Source organism: Tubulanus polymorphus, chromosome 7 (assembly GCF_964204645.1).
Source record: "Tubulanus polymorphus chromosome 7, tnTubPoly1.2, whole genome shotgun sequence".
NCBI classification, from domain to species: domain Eukaryota; kingdom Metazoa; phylum Nemertea; class Palaeonemertea; order Tubulaniformes; family Tubulanidae; genus Tubulanus; species Tubulanus polymorphus.
This window is the reverse complement of record NC_134031.1, coordinates 15780252-15801632: the sequence shown is the minus strand read 5'-3', so window position 1 is coordinate 15801632 and position 21381 is coordinate 15780252. Positions and strand designations below refer to the sequence as shown.

Here is a 21381-nt window from a genome sequence, read left to right as displayed (position 1 = left end):
CATTGGATTAGCGCCTCAGTATCTCCAACATATATATTATATATATATATAATATATATATTATAACGAACATATTTTCTGGTCCCGTGAAGTTCGTTGTATGGAGGTTCCACTGTAGCTTTCTTACGACCTATAACAACTCGGCTCATGCACCGCTGAACATTGGACACGATGAAATAGGCGCTTTACAAATGTTACTGTTTATCGTTATGATCAATATTACGCTTAAATACATTCGTTTCTTAATTTTGATTTGTTGTCTCAAACAACAAGAGGAAATCAAAGAGCAACAGAAAAACAGAAAAAGTTTCTTAATCTTGATTTCCGATTGTTATTAAACAACAACAATGTATTACAGCATGCACAAACTTGACGACAATTTCATTGTTGATATTCTGACATTGACGATTTATTCTTACCATTTTACAAAAGCTACGAGAAGCGCTTTTAACTCAGAGTGGAAAATACACATGTACAAATACCACACGTTAACATAAACACTATACACTTATATCGCTGTACATAATATATATACATCTACTTTTAAGCATTGAATCTCTGTACATCATCTGCGCAATGTACGAATAGTCTTGCGGTCAATTTAGTTAAAAGGCAGTGGTATCGGTGATCACAAAAATCTAACCTCAAACATATAACGATTTGGCTGCAATTGATGTCATACAAGGCAAACTTGATTCTTTTAAAGATTTCGTCAAAACTGCGGAATGGAACACCACCTTGTAACGACAAACATGGCCCCAAAATTTTCACTTAGAATAAACACTCTACTCAATACTTATATCATATCATCTTCTATATTTTATATTGTATCTGAATAAATCAACACATAGGATTTGATCCTAAAGAACTACAAAAATTATCTCGGATTTGAATTCTAGTTACTGGTTAATCTTATTGTAAATTATCGATTTCAAATTACGATATACCGGTATACACAATACTCTAACTGAATAATTATTTTCTTCGCAACTATTCTTTCTACCAGTGCACAGAATTGAAATCCAAATCTATGCACTCAATATACTGGTTACTATATCAAACAAGTCATGAGGAGTCCTGGCACCAGTTCGACTTCAATTCAGTAATCGCATTTCAATTAAATTTATCTCTTGACTGAGTCATAGAATTCAGATGTTTAAATGCAATACTATGTTACGTCAACTGAGAGCTGCAAACTGATTGTTTCTCTGCATGACAAAAAATACGTTGGAACATGGTGGAAAAATACTGAAGTTATCGATAAACCATCAACTTCAGACGAAAATGAAAGATGTGCAAATACATTACAGAATATACGATACATACAGCTATGTACGATATGCACAAATGACTAGAGAAGTAATGAAATAATATTTACACGAAGATTTGTTGATGGTTCTTCCCGAAGATAAAACTGATGCTACTGAACTTAATGTCCGTGGCTTTAACCCTTTCAGTGCTGACTAATCAATACCCTATAGCGCTGGAGATGATTCAGAAATTTTGAAAAATTCCACCTTAGTATTTTGAATAACGGTAATACCACTGTAGTGCCTCAACACCGCCGTGCAGTGTATCTTTAGTTACTAATATTTCATTATGTTTGACAGGTGCTGCCATCTTTCAATAGAGATAATTACTAATTACTAATTAAATCAATACACCGCAGTGGGGTGTACTAGCAAAATTCATCACCGATTCACACACCGCACTGCGGTGTAGACGCACTGAAAGGGTTAACTCGGTCAGTTTAAACAGATAGCCAGAGATTAGAAATTAATATACAACCGAGATGAGTGGTTTAATCAACTTTCTGATTCTTACACCTATCGCTACGAGTAAGGGGAGGCTTTCCCTAAGCCTCCCTCGCTAACGCAGAATTACCAGCAATGTTCTAATCTTGAACGCGGAATTTATATCACAGAATTCTACAACTTCTAGAACTAAAAACATAAAATGCACCCGTGAAGGAAATAACATCGATTTCCTCGACAAAATTATCGAAAATGATTGGAACACAATGTGTCTCTCCAATCAAAAATACAAGTGTCTAACGTGGATAACTAAATGTAACACTACTCTGTGTAGCTACCCTGAAAACATTACATTATATTACAAAGTATTACAATATGTACATATTCTAATGAAAATTTCCACTTTTGATAATCGGCCTTTATCGGTACTGATGAGCTTAGCAAGCGTCAATCGATCTGTGCTCGAAAGTTTTTAATGATGCTCCTTAGGTATACGACATGTAAGACTGGCTTTGCCTGAAAAAAATAGCTAACAACCTCGGGTCAGTTGCTCAAAAGTTGGAGTTAACCGGTACAGGTAGATATGCCTTAAGTAACAGAAGTTTTAATTGTGACAGTCAACTTTCCACTGGTTAACTCTGACCACATTTTTGGAACAACCTACCGCTACTTAGTATTTCAGTAATTTTTCAATCTCGAAGAATAATTCACTGCATTTTACTTAATTACATACACAATAAAGGAACTACAGTTCAACATTAACTTAAGTGTAATTTAGGTGATTTCACGAACACATGCAGAATACTTAGTATTACTTATTCAATTACTTTTATCATCATCTCATGTATATACCTATTAGATATGGAATGTTTTACGGAAAATCTTTTATCATATTTTTCAAAGCAGCTACGCGAATAAAATATACACAGCATATATTGTACGATATATCAGCAATGCACAGTTCGACGTGAATACAGGGTACTTATTAGTATTATGTGTACCGCTAGTAGATAGCAGGAAATCCACCGAATCCATTCAATCCACTCAGATCCGACCAATTCAGATCATCATTTCAGATTAGATTGTCGCAGGCATCAATCAGCTGCCTGTACCTATCAACAGACATTCATTAGTTTTGTAAGTACGGGGATAGATAGTCAGTCCAGACCTGACTACCTGATACCTCTGATTTCAGTTTTTTTTTTTTGCGAGAGTAATTAGACATAGCAAATAGTATCTATCGAAAATGAGCTAGACATTATTGTGATTTTGAGAGTATTGGTATGGGAGTAGATGAGCTCTTAAAAAGAGTAGAAACTACTAGCAATAGTAGTCATGCTCAGGTCTGTTAGTTGACAGTCAGACAGGTAGATACAGACAGCATATAGCAGCTGCTGCATGAATTCAGGTCCTGCTAGAGCACAGACAAGCTAGATTTCACAATTTTCAGAATTCCCTTCACGTCCATTATTGAACATGTTTTTAGACAGAAATATAGCTGTTTCGTTTGCATTCCTCTTCCGAACGCACACCGAGTAAGCAAAATGTGTGAACACGAAATTTGAAACAAATTTTTACATCCAGCACACATTTTAAACTTCACACTCGCTCTGCAGTGTGGGCCGTGTATATTAACTATTTCAATATAATACAATGAATGTGAATTAGCATGAACAATGATGGTTATGTTTTATACCATATGAACATCTGTAGCCGGATAATGAGATCTTGTGAACGATCAAGCATCAATAACAGTACACGCACATGTGCATGTGAGATGCACATGCACATGTGAGCATTTACACAAATGAGTGCGTTCATGTATAACTTATTTATACCAGGTATATACAGTATAGCGATTGTACATGTATGCACATTAACTATGCAGATTGCCACTCCCTATTACTACAGAGGAGACTAGGACATTTTTGAAACCCTTCGTGTCCTATCGACCAGCAGACGCTAATTCAAATTTTGAATCTAATATCTAGCTATCAGAGACATCGTTATGTAGTATCGCTCCAGACAAGTTCCGATGATTTTCAACTGTCAATTTATTTCAAATATCTACCAATCAGATTACAGGATTTAGCGTATATAAAACACCCACTCTATTACGAAGATCCAACAATCGAAATCTGTTACGCAGACTTTTTGAATTAAATGCTCGCACCCGAGATGGGTGGAAACATTTTATCCTACCCTGGTTAACAGGTTAACAAATTTGTTTTGTTCAATGTTCACTTATTTCTGGTCTTTAAAATACACTTCATAGACAGTGTCTAGTCTAAATTGATTGTGACTGGATTTATAGCGTCTGCTGATCTTTAAGAGAACTTTTGCAGGTTTTTGTAAACGACACAATGAAAATCAGCGTTTTTTTTTCTATGACACAATGAACATCTACTAGGCCGCGGAGCCGTTATTCTTTTTTCTGTTGGGCCGCTTCGCGTAGCGACGACCACGTTTTCGAGAGCCACGTATTTTTCGAAGCCTGAAGCTCGTTCATCGCCGAGTTGAGTTGGTGCGTTAGATCTTGCGTTTTACACTCTGATTCAACGAGCGCTAGTTTCGTCTGAGCGAGTTCCAGTTCCAGTTCGCGTATTTGTCGTTCGGCCTCGACGACTTTCGGGTGAACCTCGGCCGGCGGAGGCGCCGCGATGTTTTTCACGTTGCCGTCCGGACTGAACAGCCCCGAACATTTATCACAACCTTTCACTAATGCCTGAAATACAAAACGAAGACATTAGATTTTCTAAATTCTCAACCAACTCAAATCAAGTTTAAATGTAGAGGTAAATTAATTCATTTGCAATGTTTAACACTTTCAGCACATTTACACTGCAGTGCGGTGTATAAATCACCGATGGACTTTGCTAGTACGCTGCATAGCGCTGTATTGGTGTAAATAGTAATTAGTCTTTATCTCTATTGAAAGATGGTAGCATCTGTCAAAGTGAAGTATTAGTAACTAATGATACACCGCGCTCCTGTATAGTAGACGCACTATAGCAGTATGCTAATTCTAATTTTAGTCTTGATGAATTTTTGTTGTTATTCAACTCACTGGGGTGGAATATCAAGAAATTTTCAAATTATATCCCGTACTTTCAGGTACTAATTTGTCAGCACTGACAGGGAATGAACATTGAATCAAATTTCTATCAGGAACCGCACCGCACGGGTAGTTTACGAAATCTTGATCATACAAAATGTATAAGCATATGAGCGACGCACGCACCTTGATTTTAGCAACTTCATCTTTTGCGGCGGCCTGTTGTTTTTCCAATCTTTTACTCAATTGTGAACAAATCTACAGTAAATCAAATCATAGCACATTGAAAAAGAACTTGTAGAAAGATATCACTGAATCCATCATTAGAAACATGTAGAATTCGAGGTTAGAACAGTTTTATATCATGTATAATGTCTTGATTGCGAAAAGCGCAGTGATTATCCTTACAGTTATGCTGTTAAAAAAATGAATCATTATCATCATTATTATCACTACATTTGTATTATCATAGTTTCCATTTCTGTAAAATCTGCCTTACGCTGGTAGAGTTGGGACTGAAATTACTACACAATGAGTCAAATAGTACGGGGAGGTGGAGCACGTGGAGTAAGCGGAGGTTTACTGTTTTTTTAGAATCTGATCTCTATCGTGATTCGCACCTGTTTATAATCGGCGATGATCGCCGAATTACGAGAATTATCCGTTTCCGACCGATCTAACTCACGGCGACACATCTCTTTCAACTGCTGTGCCTCGAGTTCCAGACGTTTCTTTTCCTCCTCGACATCGGTCAATAAACTGTTTACCGATAATAATTCTTTGTTTAACGTTTCAGCTCGGTCTTCAACCTGCAACAATTTTTCAGAGATGTATTAATCATCTCTCCCTGGGCTGATAAGTAACATCCTGAAAGTCTATTTATTTTTGTCTGGTATCAATTTTTGAGGATATTTCTCTTAATTTTTTTTAAACACGTACCTCAAATCGGTCTTAACACGACCAATGAAACTGTGCAGTCTGAATAAACCATCGTTTTTACACTAAATTGAAGGATTGCCAAAAAGTCTTCATTTTCTCATGTTGATCAGCCAGATTTGAAATTTTAACAATATGTTTCCTATGTTTCCATGCATCTATGAGTCATGATTTCGGATGATTTGAAATTAATTTTAAATGGTAGGTATGGGAAAGATTTGTTAAAACTGATATAGTTCATAAAACATCAAGAGAATGTAAAGTCTCTTTTCTTGGATTGAAACAAGTTAAAGAAGACTTTTTAGCAATCCTTCAATACATTGCAAAATGGATATAAAAAGGATGATTTAGGCAGATTGGACAGTTTCACTTGTCACATCAAGACCAAATTGAGGTATTTTTTCTAAAGATTAAATGAAATATCCCCTATCGATATCAGAAAAAATAGACTTTAGCAACTCTACTCAGCGCTCAGTAGTCATCCATCAGGCTAGGTACTCACTCCTGGGTGACAAGAGGCTGATTTCATGAAAAACATATCGTTAAGAAGTAATCTTTACCTCATCGAGATCATTACGTAGAGATATTTTACTAGTGACTAGTTCATGCGCCAAATCATCATTTTCTTGCTCTAACCTCATATTAGTTTCGGCTAATTTCTGATTCTCCCTCTGCAAATGATGAGAAATAATATCACAGAAAATCACAAAAGCAAAGAACTTCTTCGGTATCCCGGTTTTTAAAACAGCAATGCGTTAAATACCTCTAGCCGTTCTATAGGATCCTCAGCGTTCAATTCCTCCTCTTTCATGGCTATATATTCCTTTTCGTACTTTCTCAGTTTTTTCATCGTGATCTAAAGGGAATCAAAGTACGTACAATTATCTTACGATAAAACTTCACCACGGTAAGTGAGACAATAAGTAAGTTATTCTTAGTCACTAGTCAAATAAATGAAGTAGGTTAGCAAAGGTAGGTAATTTTTTTTCTGTAAATTCTTCATTCAACTGATATTCACTATTGTCACTAGCATATCTTGTATTTCCTTATAAGTTTAATGAAAAATAAACTATCAAACAAAGTCAAAATATTCTCTCAGCTAATGTTTAAGGTAGTGGCTATTTTGCCAATATGGCATTATTCTTGTAAAAGCAATTTTGCCAATAACTCATTGTAATTGGTCACTGACGTTGTGCATACCCGTATGCACTGAGGCGCTAAACTTTGAAAATTCCAGAAATGTCAGAACTCATAAGTTTTTAAGCCCTCAACCTAATCCTAACCCTAAAATCTTACTCAAACCCTTATTCTAAACGAAGCTTATAAAATTCATTTTTTCTAATAATAGGCCTTTGTGTCAGTGTTTACTCAAATAATGCATATTGGCAAAAATATCGACTTCCAATGTTTAAAGCAGAAAGATTGATTTTGTAGCCCCAACACACAATAACCACTTCAATACTCGATAATTCAAATTTGACTGAAATTCGAGCTAAATTCATCCAAAAATTGTGGAACTGCATGAACTACGTACCTTAGTAGTGAGTGCTACACTGACGAGTTCTCTCGCGTTCTCTTCTGTACGGAAACGTTTCGGTAAGTGAACACGGAAATACTTTAAAGTCCCTTCGAAATCCAACGCGAGCAAATCTTTCCTCGATAACTGAATAAAATATAATCATAACTTGCTGAAGCTTCCAAAGGCAGGTGGTTCTTTTTAACGCATTCCCGTTTTAGAATAGCAATTCTGGGGCCAGTTGCTCGAAAGTTTGTCAAGATACAAGCGCATAAATACCATAGTCACAACAAAATTTCAATTGTCACTATGTCAATTATCCACGGGTTAACTTTAACCAACTTTTGAGCACCTGGCCACTGTATTACAAAATCTCTACCCCACCATTTCTGTCAGTTTACTGTTGAGTGTATTCTGGCCAAACGAATGTACCAGAAGAGAATTCTGGAATCGGTACCGATCTTATTCTTAACGTTGATCAAAATATTCTCAGAATAAACATTCTAAGAAAATTTCACTTACCTTGAGGAGGCCGATAGCGACGCGAAAAATTGTTTCAGTGCCCTGAAAATTGTAAAACATTTCATGAATTCTACTCTTGCACGGATCATTTTGATAAATTAGAGCGAGTGGTGTGGGTGAGTGGTTCAGAGCACTCGACTGGTAAGCCAGGTCGAGGGTTCGAATCCCGTACATTACTGTAGTGTCCTCGGGCAAGACACTTATCCTCATTGCCTCTCTCCACCCAGGAGTTAATGGGTACCTGGCCTGGTAGATGATTCCCGAGCTCCTAGTTATTGCTCAGATTAATTATTATTATTATTATCATAATTATTATTATCATAATTATAAATTATGCAACGGCCGCGATACGAACCTCTCCGAGATATATATCCAGAATATGGAAGACGAGAAACAACGGAAACTTCGCCGTGAACAGAGTCAGAAACCACTGAGACGCGAACATGTGCGCTTCTAAACCTAACTCCATAAAATGATGATAAACGGCCGGTATATAATCCTAAAATAACAACAATTTCGTAGTTGAACTCTTCGAACCTGGCAAAATTAATTAATTTCTATTTTGAGTTATTAGACGTTATGACAAGTAAGTAAGACAGGTAGTACTATCATATGCAGGCTGACTGATTTCATTAATTGCACTACAAGTGCATCAATCAACTGATTTCATGAGAAGATTATGAGCTTTCGCTACTAGTGCATAGTAGCCTCTCAGATAAATGAGAAGCTACTATGCACTAGTAGCGAAAGCTGATGGTCAGTTAACCTACACAATACCAACGGTCTTCATGTTGATTGCTTTAGCTAAGGTCAGGTCGACTTACAACCCGATCAAATTGCCGGATTCCGCGATGAACGACTTATTGTCGCAATGAGGACAACAATTTTAACTGTTTTTTGGCCTCCACTTTTTCGTGAATTTGCGCCCCTGGGGCCAGAATTGCATAGTCATGGCTTAGACTTAAGACCAGTCTAAGACCAACTTTGTTCTATAGCCAATCTAACAATTTAAGACCAGTTTTAAGATTTAAGACCACTTTTGGACTTAAGTCACAACTGTGCAACTGGCCCCAGAGCTTAGCTTTAGATATACGGTTAACTCGGATCCTCTACATAATCTATACATCATAAAACGATGTTTACCTGCATTGCACGTTCGAGCTGATAAAATCGTAAATGCAAAACTTCGAATCCGGGCTTGAACAATTCTCTTTGACCGTATTCGAACATGATTTTCACTAATACACAGAAAGCTTGTTCTTCGGGCATCTGTAAATTACAACGATGAGTTGTACGGGTATAAACATGTTCTTACGAGTTGAAGTTCGAGATATTCAAAATCTTACATGAAGTAGTAACGCAGCGGCGAGGAATGATAAACCCTGACAATATCCGATCTCTTCATCGTAAACAGAATAAGCCTGAAATAATAATAAGTCGATGAGAGTGGATTTTTTTCATGAGCAAAACTGACAGTTGATGATTAAACAATTTCTTCCAACAGTCGAATAAACTTCATCATCAGAGAAATGATAAAACTTTTTTCAGACTTTTTTTTCTATAATAATCGTCACAACACGGAATAGTGTTTCATCAACTGGTTATTCCTGATTCTCATTTCTCTGATGATGCAGTTTAGTCAGAACTGTGCGACTAAACTGTTCAAATAAATTGTAAAATCAGCAACTATTGTATTTCGTTCATTTACTCTGAATACAGGGGCTGCCAACCTTTGAAAAGTGCTATCAGTAAAAAAAATTTTTCAGCAACATTTCATTGAAATATGAAAGAAATCTTCAAACTAATCAGTAATCAATAATAAGACCCTCGGTAACAAACCTAGAAATTAGACAACGTAGAAATAGGCATAAAAATACCTCTCATTGGTAGTGAACGATAGGATAGCATGTCATGTTTCTGTATCCATCAAACAAACCAAATTAATATTTCTCATTATAAAATAGTAACAAGTACGGAAAATCAGGAACAGCTATGAATACTGAAATGAACTACTATCTACCAGTCAGAGTAGATTTTACCCTTTCGAGCGGAATATCAGCCCGCAATCATCTTGCTTCATTTCCTCAGTACCTTGCTGATCTTGTAAAGAGCATCTTGTCCACCGCCTCCTGTTTCACGGAAATAGTCATGTGCTGGAAATGTTCTATTGATATCACGTAATATAACTTGTTCGTTCGGCGATTCCTGAAAACAAATTCAGAACGATATTCGAATATCCGAATTCCTGTGTCGAGAATAACCCCCCTCCCACAAGATTACATCCTGTACAAACCTTCGATATGAGAATTCTGTAAGCTTCGTACATTTCTTTGTTATCTTGGCAACCAGCCAGCAGTTGCCAAACCTCGCCACGAAGAGCTTCGGGAATACCTTAAAAAGATGCCGAAAACTAAAATAGTAATGAGCAGTAAAGCATAGGTTGTCTATAGTTCTATGATATACATTTCAAGAATGTTTTATAGGAATTCCTATAATAGTTATTTCGATCGAAATATATTTCGGGAAAATTCCGGAAATTTCAAGGAAAAGCAGAAATATCGGATGTAAATGAAATGTCCCGCATAGCATAGGTTCAGTAAGACCTTTAAGTTCGTGCCTTACCTTTCCTGACTAACTGATGAACCGGTTTCGGTCGTTGAGACAGATTCTGGTGCCATTTCGTCAAACATTCGTGCCACGAATCGAGCAATTCTCCGTCCATGATGTCTTTACTGACCACGCCGGATCCACTCGGTAACGGTTCATCATAATCTTCAAATGAAAACAATTAATTTTTTTGAGAATTCCTCAATTAGCTAATTTTTGAATATGATAGGGGTCTGAATGGTGGCTTTTTTGCATTTTTTTCAAAACAAAATACCGTGATTTTTCACATTTTTTCATGTCAAGGTAAAGAAACAACATTAGCGGTTACTGATCACAATCGGACAGATCAAAAAGCAATTTCTTAATCCGGTGGGCTTTAACACAGCTTGACTTTAACACATTTCTTAATTGCTTGTAATATCCTAGGGGGCTGGTTCAATAATCGATACTTAAGACCAAAAGTGGTCTTAAATCTTAAGACTGGTCTTAAGTTGTTAGATAAGTTGTAGAACAAAGATAGTCAGGGCTTAGACTGGTCCTAAGTCTAAGCCCTGACTATGGAACAGGCCCCTGGACCTTAGCATGTATTTATTTTGTATATACCATTGACTTGTTTAATAAAATCAATTTGTACTTCAAAACACAGCTGTGTTATTGTGCATAAATTCTGAGCTCCACCATGTATGGCATAAAACAGGGATCAAAATATTTTGATAGAGACTTTTAATGAATTGTTCATCATCATATAATTTTTGATTTCACACATTTTTCACATTATTTCACAATTTTTCACGATGACATTTTCAAATCGATCTGACCTGAACGTGATGGGACCTACCAGAATCGTCTTCTTGCTCGAGAGGAGTTTGAACGTCATCGGGCGGTCCTTTACTCGGCGATAAATTCAAAGCCAATCCGGCCTTACGTCGATCGATCTCTGTTTGACTCTCTAAACTGACCACTTCGAACTCTTCTTGCGGCGCATTTTGATCGAGATTTCCTTCGACCTGAATGTCACAAACGAAATCACATCATAAGATTTTTCAAACAATTAGAATTTCATGTCAGCTGCTTATATTATTGATAGTTTAAAACGTTTGAAATATCGGTACCTCAGTTTTAAGCGGCTTCATAATATCAGCGGTAGTTTACGATGTGAACACTACGCCGAACCCCCATGAGCACTATTACCGGGGAATTCACGTATGAATAAGATCTAATAATACAAGCTGTTGTCACTTATTCTAATAGCACCAAGCCTAGTACTACTACTAATCACATGAATAATAATTGTGTCACAGTAATACAATTAAACAGGTCGCATTCCATAGATAAACAATTGTACTGTATACAATCAAAGCGTACTTCTTTAGATTAACGGACCGCAAAGTGGCAGCTAGGTATAGAAGAGTCATGAAGTCATGAAATAAAACGATTATTATAAGACCTTTAATATCACAAGATCTGGTATTACCGAAATGAATCATGTTTAGTAAACGATGGTCCAAAGTCCAAAATGTTGTCGTTCATATTCTAAGTTTTTTTTTTGTCTCAAAAAATACCAATCAATGCTATTATGAAAATTGTGAATTTTTATTCAGGTTTCACCGGATTAAAGTTTGACCTTTCCCTAACTGATTTGGATTAACATAGGGTTGGATTGAGATGCGTTCTATCTTTTCAAACATGTGCCACTATAACAGAACTGCTGAAACGTGTTTTGGCTTACGTAAACTAGGGGTCAGGGACACTGTGCCCACTTGTGAATAGGTCTGAAATGCTCGACATCTTGTTTCCCAATTTTTCATTGAAACAGTGCAATGACGATACATATCAAACCTCAAGACAATTGAGCATTGAAAGCATCGACCAAAGGGGTCTTTTATATTTGCCTTCAAAAACATGTGAGACCTGCTGATTTCACCAAACTACAAGCCAATTTTTGGGATACAGATTTGTGTAGGGTAGATCATCTTCAAAACTTCCCAAAATAACTAGATTTCATCTAAGAACAGATGAATGGATAAAAAGTGAACGTAATAGCCATTCAAACTGCAAGCCCTTTACTGAACCGACATAAGAAGAAAACACTGACCTCTTTCAGTCTCAGGTGAAACTGCTCGGTGGGCGGTTTTTTATTGAAAACCCAAAATCGTTCGTTCGATGGATAAATACGAGCTTTCGTCTCGACGAGAAAGCGCACCGGTTCCTGAATACCGACGAATACCAGATCAACAGCGATTGTCATAAATACACGCGTATCTGAAACGACATATAAATAACGTTCATTATATTTGTGTGTACTATTATCAATGTTTTTGCGTGCTTTGTGTTATTTTTACTATTATTATCATTATTTTATTTTGTTATTATCATTTCTTCTTCTTCTTATTATTATTATTATTATTATTATTATTATTATTATTATTATCATCATTGTAATCATCATTATTATTTTGAGTATTATTATCATTATTTCTATTATCATTATTGTAAGGATCTGATTTATCAAAATTATGTATATATCATAATCTATATATATATATATATATTTTTTTTCATTATTTGTTTTCAGGGTTCATCCCCTTTCTGAGTACAGCCTTGTTTGGCTTGGGATGAATCCTTGACACATTTCTGTACATTAATGACTGATTTATATTTGTGTGTATTTGTATTCTCCTCTGTACTTATGTGTCTAAATAAACTTCATTCATTCATTCATATCTGGTCCTAAACACTGTGATTTTAAGGTAATCAAAGTGAAGTTTCTATCCACAGAGAACTATCAGAACCGACCTGGATTGGTCTTTTTGGTCGGTCAAAATCTTAACTTATTGTTCGTGTGAACACTTGCGAACATTCTGAATAACATAGTGTCAAAGCAGCTAATATTCTATGGTTATATCCTACAGGTATATTCTTACCTTTTGGAGTTTCAGTATTGATGATTTGAAATGTCGGATCAGTCGGATCCCAGGTTCCAGTGATCAGGTATGATTTACCATCTAGTGAATTACCCATCGATACCTACACACAATCAAATGTAAGCAAGCATTCAGAATTGTCGAACAAATGATGATTTTTTTCATTAAATACTAGAAGCTATATCCAATTACCATATCGATTAGGTGCATATCATTATGTTTAACATTACGACCAGGAGCTATTAACAACCCGAAACACCTGGAATAGAGAATAACAAATTGTCAGAACAAGAGTATCTCAATGAAGTGAGAACGAAGTTGAAAACAGAGCATGTATGTAATGTATGGGTTAGGACAGAGAGTTCACAAGTGGTGAGGTTGGTATATAGTGGAATTTTCATAAACCTGGATTTTTTACATAATTTCACGATGAAATTCTCAAAATATTAACATTCTTTACAAAGCGTATTGTGAGAAACAGTGGAAAACTGCTAAAAATGGCAAAATGGTGCGACAAGATCGCGGTCAATAAAACTGTCAAGTTCCAAAACAATAGGCCTCAATGAAGAGCAGCACAAAAGATACATGCATATATGCTTCTAAGATGTAAAAGACAAAGAACATTCTGCAGAAAAGCACATCAAAATTTCCAGCAAACAAAAATTCACAAAATTTCACGCACATTTCTCCTTAATTTTCATGTATTTTTCACAGAAATTTCCACTTTCAGACTTTTTCATTTTTGTCACACGAATCTCACCACTCTGAGGTTAGGAGATGGCGAAACTATTATCGGCGTGTACCTGACATTGGCCCGTAACGAGCGACTACATACCTTTCGATTTTCAATTCTTTATTCGACGCTTGTTGAACGGCGATCGCGATTTTCTTTTCGACGTTGCTGCGCAGTTTGAACATGTTCTTATCTTTTGGAACGGTCGTGAAGTTTCCTTTGCCGTCGTCCTCTTTGAAATCGCACGTGACGTTAAAACGAAACAGATACTCCTCGGCGATGCCGGCCGCCGAGATTATCGAACTCGGCGATTTCGGCAATCGACGAAACGACGTCGCGAATCGGTACAAGATTTTACCGACCTGAAAACAGAGAGAGAGGGAGAGTGAGAGGCGAAAGATAGAGAGATAGAGCGAGAGGAGAGAGAGTGAGAGGAGAAAGATAGACGAGAGAGTGAGAGGAGAGAGAAAGATAGAGAGATATTGAGGGAGAGTGAGAGGAGAGTCATCACCAGCCATTGATGAGCATTGAGAATGAAGCAGAATTTGTTCACATTGCCTGGTCATCAGATTCATGATCAATCACGTCTGCAGATATACTCGGATTGGTTTTTTACCCCTTAACCCTTTCAGTGCGTCTACACCGCAGTGTGGTGTACGAATCAGTGATGGATTTTGCTAGTACACCGCACTGCGGTGTATTGATTTAATTAGTAATTACTAATTAGGCAACACCTGTCAAACATAATGAAATATTAGTCACTAACGATACACCGCGCCAGGGTGTAGACGCACTGTAGTGCTATTCCCGTTCAACACAATAGGGTGGAATTTTTCAGAATTTTCAAATTATCTTCAGCACTATAGGGTATTAATTAGCCAGCACTGAAAGGGTTTAAGATTTTTGGCATATCGTTACGTCCAATACAACCAACCTCATAGGGTTTGGATGTTTATATATAACATCACCTGGGCATTGACCTCATAGGGTTTGGATGTTTATATATAACATCACCTGGGCATTTCGAGTGTAGGCCCTCGCTTTTGTTTCATCAGCATGACATCTAATAGATGTCGCTAGGGTCTTCAGTCAAAACAACCGTGGCAGCACCGGGAAGGGCAGAATTTTTACAAGCGAAAATCGGAATTTTGTGCGATTAATTGAAACGCTGGGAATACGGAATCACGAAATGATAGAAACCTTTAAGGAGTCAATTTATTGGCGTGATTTGTATATGTCAGTCTTTGTTTTTTTTTGGAAATGATGGATAGATTTCAATCTTACCGATTCCGGTAAATCACACCGGTACACGTGACACTGGAATATGGCGTTCTCCGTACGGTCGCCGTGACTACACGTGAACGCGAAACATCGTTTCTCGTTGCTATCGATCGGGCCGCGGGCGCAGAACAGTATTTTGTAAATGCGAAACGTAGCGATCTCGATATTCGAATTCGGTTCCAACAATCTGAAAAATAATGACCAGATAAATTAATGCGATTCTTTACTGTCTAACGGGTTTATAGCTATTGATGCTCATTTCAACTTTGCTTGAGAGGACATCAGGTGCCATAAACCAGTCAGTTCTGGTAGTACATACCTGACATAGGCATTCATAGGACCAGCACAGATGGGCAGCCGAACTAAAATAGCGGTTTTTAATCCATCTCATATTGTATTGATGGATTGGCAAAAAGCCTTCTTTTCATTCAAGTTGAGAAAAGTTCCTATTTGAATGAATCAAGTTTCATATTTCCATGCCTGCAGACTGAACTTATTTTCAAATGATCAAACTCATGGTTTGTAGGCATGAAGACGTATTGTTAAACTTGATTTATTCAGAAAAATGGAGTCTCATTGATTCGACTTAAATAAAAGAAGACTGTTTCACAATCCTTCAATAAAGGGTAAAACAGATCAGAAATCGATGGTCTAATTCAGCTGCCAATCTGTGCTGGACATTTTAACACCTATATCAGGTACTGGTATGTACAATCAAAACTGACATTCAAACCAGTTGAAATAGACAATTTGTCTTCTAATATAACCCACTCTTAAATAGTTGAATTAGAAATTCACCTAGAAAGAAACTAACAAACCTGACGATGCCTTCAGCATTATGTGGAACCGATAAAGTGACGTGAATAGCCATCTGTGATTGTTCGTTTAATACGGCCATGTTACGATAGATTTCCGTTTCGCTGCGCGGTGCGTTCACGGTCGCCGATCCCAGGTACGTTACGCCGTTGAATATCGTGAATTCATTTTCGTTATCGCACGGCGTCGTAGGAACCGACGTCGATCGAGGGCGTTCTGTAAAACGAACAAAATCACCGTTAAAAAAAAACAACCCTGCGGCGACCTAGTTCTGATCCAGGGTAAATTAGTAGGGAACCGAAACAACACAGGTATCTCGCTAGATTGCCACATGACCACTCAGTGTTTCGTTGTCAAAATTAGAATTTACTACCAAATCAACTTTGAACAGAATTTTTAGGCTCCCAAACATTATCACAACACTAACTAAATTCATTTTTTTTCTTTGCGATTGGTAAAGTTTTCAGCAATCATTGCTTTCTTATACAGAAAAGTTCATTCGATTTTGAATGAAATGAACAAGAAATCGAATCAGAAGACCGAGTAACTTTCATTGAACTTGGTGGATCCCGGCTTGCCATGAGTGGAATCGTCAAGTGGAATGCCGCAGTAGCATTTGAGGTTCCCCATCATTAAATCGTCCAAGAATTTAACTCAAGTCGGATCTTTTTGGAATGTGAATGACATACTTCATAGTATCGCTTCGGCAAAAATTCGAAAATAGATATCTGAATTCTCATCAGACCTCGGGGACCCCGGCCGCCTCGGGTTCGTCGTACCTGTATCATCGAAAGGATTTTTCACTGTTCTACCGGTCGGGCTGGTAATCGAACCGGGCGTCAGCATCAGTCCGCTCAGCTGCATCGCATTCGTTTCACAATTCGCCGACTTCTCTTTCATCGACGTCGAATTCCTCTTTTCGTCGTCGTTCAAAACTTCGCTCATTTTCTACGAGATAAAAACGGTGCAAAAAATTACGCTCGACTCGAACGTCTAGTTTCGAATGAACAAATTTTAAAGAAATCATGCTTTCCGAACTCCCGATGCAATGAGCAAAATTCAAAATCTAAAAATTCCTTTATAAAATGGCAGAAGCAATAACAATAGCTTTAGTGCAATGTCTATAGCCCGCGATGATGTAATCTACCTGAGATTCGTTCACTAGACGCGACACAATAGAAGATATGAACAAATTAATTTTTCTAGATGCGTCTGTTGAAATGACTGCATTTCATATTTACATAAACGAGTGAAAATTAAATTATATTTTCATGGTGTGAATATCGGCGTTAGCTTTTGTAAACATTATTTTGCCTATAACCTCATTCTGATTAGTGATGTTGAACTGATGCGCATTTACAGGGTTCCTATCGGACCACCGATTTTAAATTTTAGGGGTACCGGGTAGTTGAGGGGCGTTTTCCTAACCCCAAGATCTTACTTGGACACTTTTTCGAAACCGTAATTGCAAAATTGATTTTCTGAGACAAATTGGCAAAATAGTGTTTACTAGAATACACCTTCATATTGTAGAAAATAAAAAGATTATTTGTTTAGAAATATGTTCATAACGATGGAGGGGAAGGATTGGAGGGGGTTGGGAAGTGGTTTCGTACCTGTTCTAATTCTTGAATGTCGCCGTTTCCCGCTATTTTCAGTTTCGGTTCCGCGTTAACCATCACATACTCATCGTTAGTACAAGCTGAATCAACTGAACTACGACTGATTTGGTCACAATCCATTCTTACGTCCGAAACATCTGAAATCATCAAATACATATCAAGACTATGTCTCTATATAAAGTTTAATTTCTTAGAGACGTATTCTTATCACGGTCCAATCTCAAACCTAAGCCAGTCAATACCACTAGTACAATCTGAATTGGTTTATTTTTGTTCACTGGTATAGGCCTAATCAATCTATTCTACTATACTATACAAAAAGGCAGGAAATGATCCTTAGCTTAAATCTACCCGCAAATATCGGGCCAGTCGAACACCGCCGACGATTGTCGAAGTTGGTTCCGAGGATTCAATTTTTATCCTGAAATATGCGGAGCGCCCAGAATTTCAATTCTAGATGATCTTTAGACACACCTTTTTGGCACCGGTAAAGTTTATATCTGGCAATAAAATTGATTTTTCGCCGGCTGTACAACCACCAGATGGCGTGGCATGAGCGCTCTTGTGTTCGCATCAGCCGTTCTGATAATTGTAGGTAGATTTAAGCATTACGGTCGGAGATAGGTGCATTTCCTGCTTTTGCATAAGTACAGAGATGGATGACGAGTGCATGCACAGCCATTGAGTAATCATGGCCTAGCATCTAGCCGTTGACAGTGGCGTTGGAAGTGCAGTGACTGCAGCCGCGGCAATAATTTACTGAATGTTTTTTTTTCTTGAATACCACATTTTTGAAGAAATGAAGTAAATTCGCCGCGGCAATATTTAGTCCAAAATCGGCATTTGGCCGCGGCAATCAAAAATTGCTTCCAACGCCCCTGGTTGTTCCTCAAACAAGGTAGAAGGGGACCGTAACGTCTGGTATTCAGACTTATAAGACTTTTATCACATATGAACTGACCGAGTTAGGCCAACAGATGTGCTATGAAGTTGAAATAGACATTTAGGCTAATCAAAGGCCTGGTAAAACAAACGGCCAAAACAAATACATTATTTCAGGCGGCTAACCCGGCCGGTGATTGTTTTATCGTAGATTAAAAGTAAATTTCATCATTTTCAACACACCAACAACACCCATATTCAAGTGCCTGTGCTACAGCATCCTCCCTCGGCAGGGATTCGAACCTGATGGCATCGCTAGACTCCTCAGCCACAGCACGAACCCTTGCCACACTACACAGGGTGCGCAGGTTCATGCGCAGCTTTGCTGTACGAAAACTTGCGGCACCAATCAGATTGCTTGTTGTATAATTGCTGAGGTAAATTTCACGGAAGAACTATAAATGGGAAAACACGGGCTAAAATACAACAGGGTCTGATTGGCTGATGATGACATCATCTAAGCTGCGCGTGTAGCCGCGCACTCGGTCTAGTGTGGCAGGGTTTCGTACCGGGTCTCGATGCCATCAGGTTCGAATCCCGGGGAGGATGGTACTACAGCAGAGGCTACAGCCGTCTGGCCAGGGATGGGGGGTTCCAATCCAAGATTGAAGATCCAACGCCAACAACGGGCCAACAACATTGACAAGTCAGTGAGCAGAATTAAATGATCATCCGAGTTCTTTCTTGATGATGAAATTCTTCCAGTTGACAGTCGGTTCTGAACATTGTTTATTTTTCTCAAACCTATTCACCTCATTAATAGCAGCGATATCAACATTCAAAGCGTATTTAGGCGATAAAAACGTGAACAAATTTTTATCCGATCTGTCAAAATTGACAGGAAGTGGTTGTTCTCGAGATTGTCAAAACGTCGCGTGTAAGGCTGGCGTCCAATTCAATTCAATACTTTATTGTTCCGTACGTATAGAAGAAAACCACGCATTGGTTAAAAATACAATTAAGTAAACACTATATACATAATTATGGAAACAAATATATACAAAATTTGAAATAAATTTAATTTTACTTGAACTTTGTATAGCTAAAAAATCGCTGAGGCGAATCGACGATTACTGCGCGTTCCGAGTCCGGAGGCTTGCCGAGACAATTTTGTTAATAAAAAATCCACGAATCATCGATACCACAAAATAAGATGATCCAAATAATCGAAACAGCAGATTTGCTTCATATTTCTGATGCAAGTCTAGGATGCTGCAATAATTACCCTTTAAGCCACGGGCTTTTTCTATAGAATTTTACCCAATTTGGCGTGTGTTAGCTTGCGTTATGTTTTCGTACACAGAAACAGAAATTATTAAAATCGTGCTGAAGTTCTTATCTTTACGTTCCAGGGGGCCAGTTCCAAAAGTCGGGCTTAAGTCTTAAGATTGGTCTTAAGTTGTTATATTGGCTATAGAACTAACATTGTCTTGTCTAAGCCATGACTATGGAACCGGCCCCTGGGACACAGAATCTGACAGTAGGGCTCTCTAAAATGATCTATTGGCGGCATTGCATTTATATTGCGTACTGCTTCAGTCTACAAATCTATCTTTCCTTTCTCTTTCGGATATTTAATGTATTTTTTCTGATGCTGACATTGAAACATTTCTTTTCTATTTCAACCCATCAAGGCCGATAGACAGCTTCTTGGTTTAGATATCTAGTGTCCTTTGTGATGTGACTTAAAGTACCTCTCTTGAATTTTTCTTCATTTGGATGCCGCTCATGCTTTTCTAAGGCTGTAGCTCTGAACAGAGTGGACGAGCCCCGGTGACTATGAAATGGATGATGATGACAAAGATACAAATGTCAATATCATAAGGTTTATCTATGGTAAGCTATTTTCAAAACAACATACAACATACAATGGTAATTATACTACAATAACTATTATATAACATAAACATACCATGATAGAATATTTTAGGGGGACGGGATGAATATTCAATATCTATTGATGAGCTGTTTTTTGTAGAGCCTGGTGAATGAATGAATTGATGGAGATTTTCTGATTGTGTTATCGATTGTTTGCAAAATGACTGGAACTTTGTTAAGAAACGATTTATTGAACATATTCGTTTTGTGACGGGCAGATTGTGGATAATTTCTTGATCTTGTGTTATGTATGTGGTTTACTTGGTTATGTTGGAACAATGCTCGGGGTGGGCAATTTTCCTTCGAAGTATTTGTAGCCAATTTTTGCGAGGTCTAAATTTATTATGTCTTCAAATTTTATTATATCATATTTTCTAAATAAGTGTGATGTGGGGGCATTATAGCGTCTGTTATCGATATATCTGATTGCCCTTTTCTGCAATTTGAAAATGGTGTCTATTTGCTTTTTTGAGAGAAGAGTGCCCCACGATGTCACTGCATAAGATAAATGTGTATGTATATAGCCATAATACAGCAGTTTCTTACTCCAAGCAGGTATAAATTTTTTTATTCTTCTTAATAAATACAAGTTTCTATTGATTTTTGAACAGATTTGTTTGAATTGTTGTTCACAAGATAGATTTTCATCAATAAGTACTCCTAAAAATTTACACTGTTTTACTGATCTTATTTTCTCAGTACCAAATATGAGATCTATATCTGTTTGGAAACTTTTACTTCTGGGCCTAAAAATCATGCAATTAGTTTTCCTGAAATTGACTGTTTATTTGTTAG

The 21381-nt window shown here is 37.4% G+C and overlaps 1 protein-coding gene across 1 annotated transcript; it reads right to left on the bottom strand.

Moving 5' to 3' along the window:
* Positions 1–205: 205 nt before the first annotated feature.
* Positions 206–19547, bottom strand: LOC141908089 (rab GTPase-activating protein 1-like). The gene is made up of 23 exons (XM_074797919.1): positions 19461–19547; positions 17761–17903; positions 16924–17092; positions 16147–16360; positions 15332–15515; positions 14150–14409; positions 13507–13573; positions 13315–13417; positions 12486–12652; positions 11229–11397; positions 10406–10555; positions 10077–10174; positions 9875–9988; positions 9130–9204; positions 8927–9052; positions 8139–8282; positions 7784–7825; positions 7280–7408; positions 6509–6601; positions 6306–6416; positions 5430–5618; positions 4996–5067; positions 206–4479 (listed from the first exon to the last, which is right to left on the bottom strand). Exons 2-23 carry the CDS (start codon positions 17884–17886, stop codon positions 4177–4179), a joined length of 3105 nt encoding a protein of 1034 aa, XP_074654020.1. The 5' UTR covers positions 17887–17903; positions 19461–19547; the 3' UTR covers positions 206–4176.
* Positions 19548–21381: the final 1834 nt, after the last annotated feature.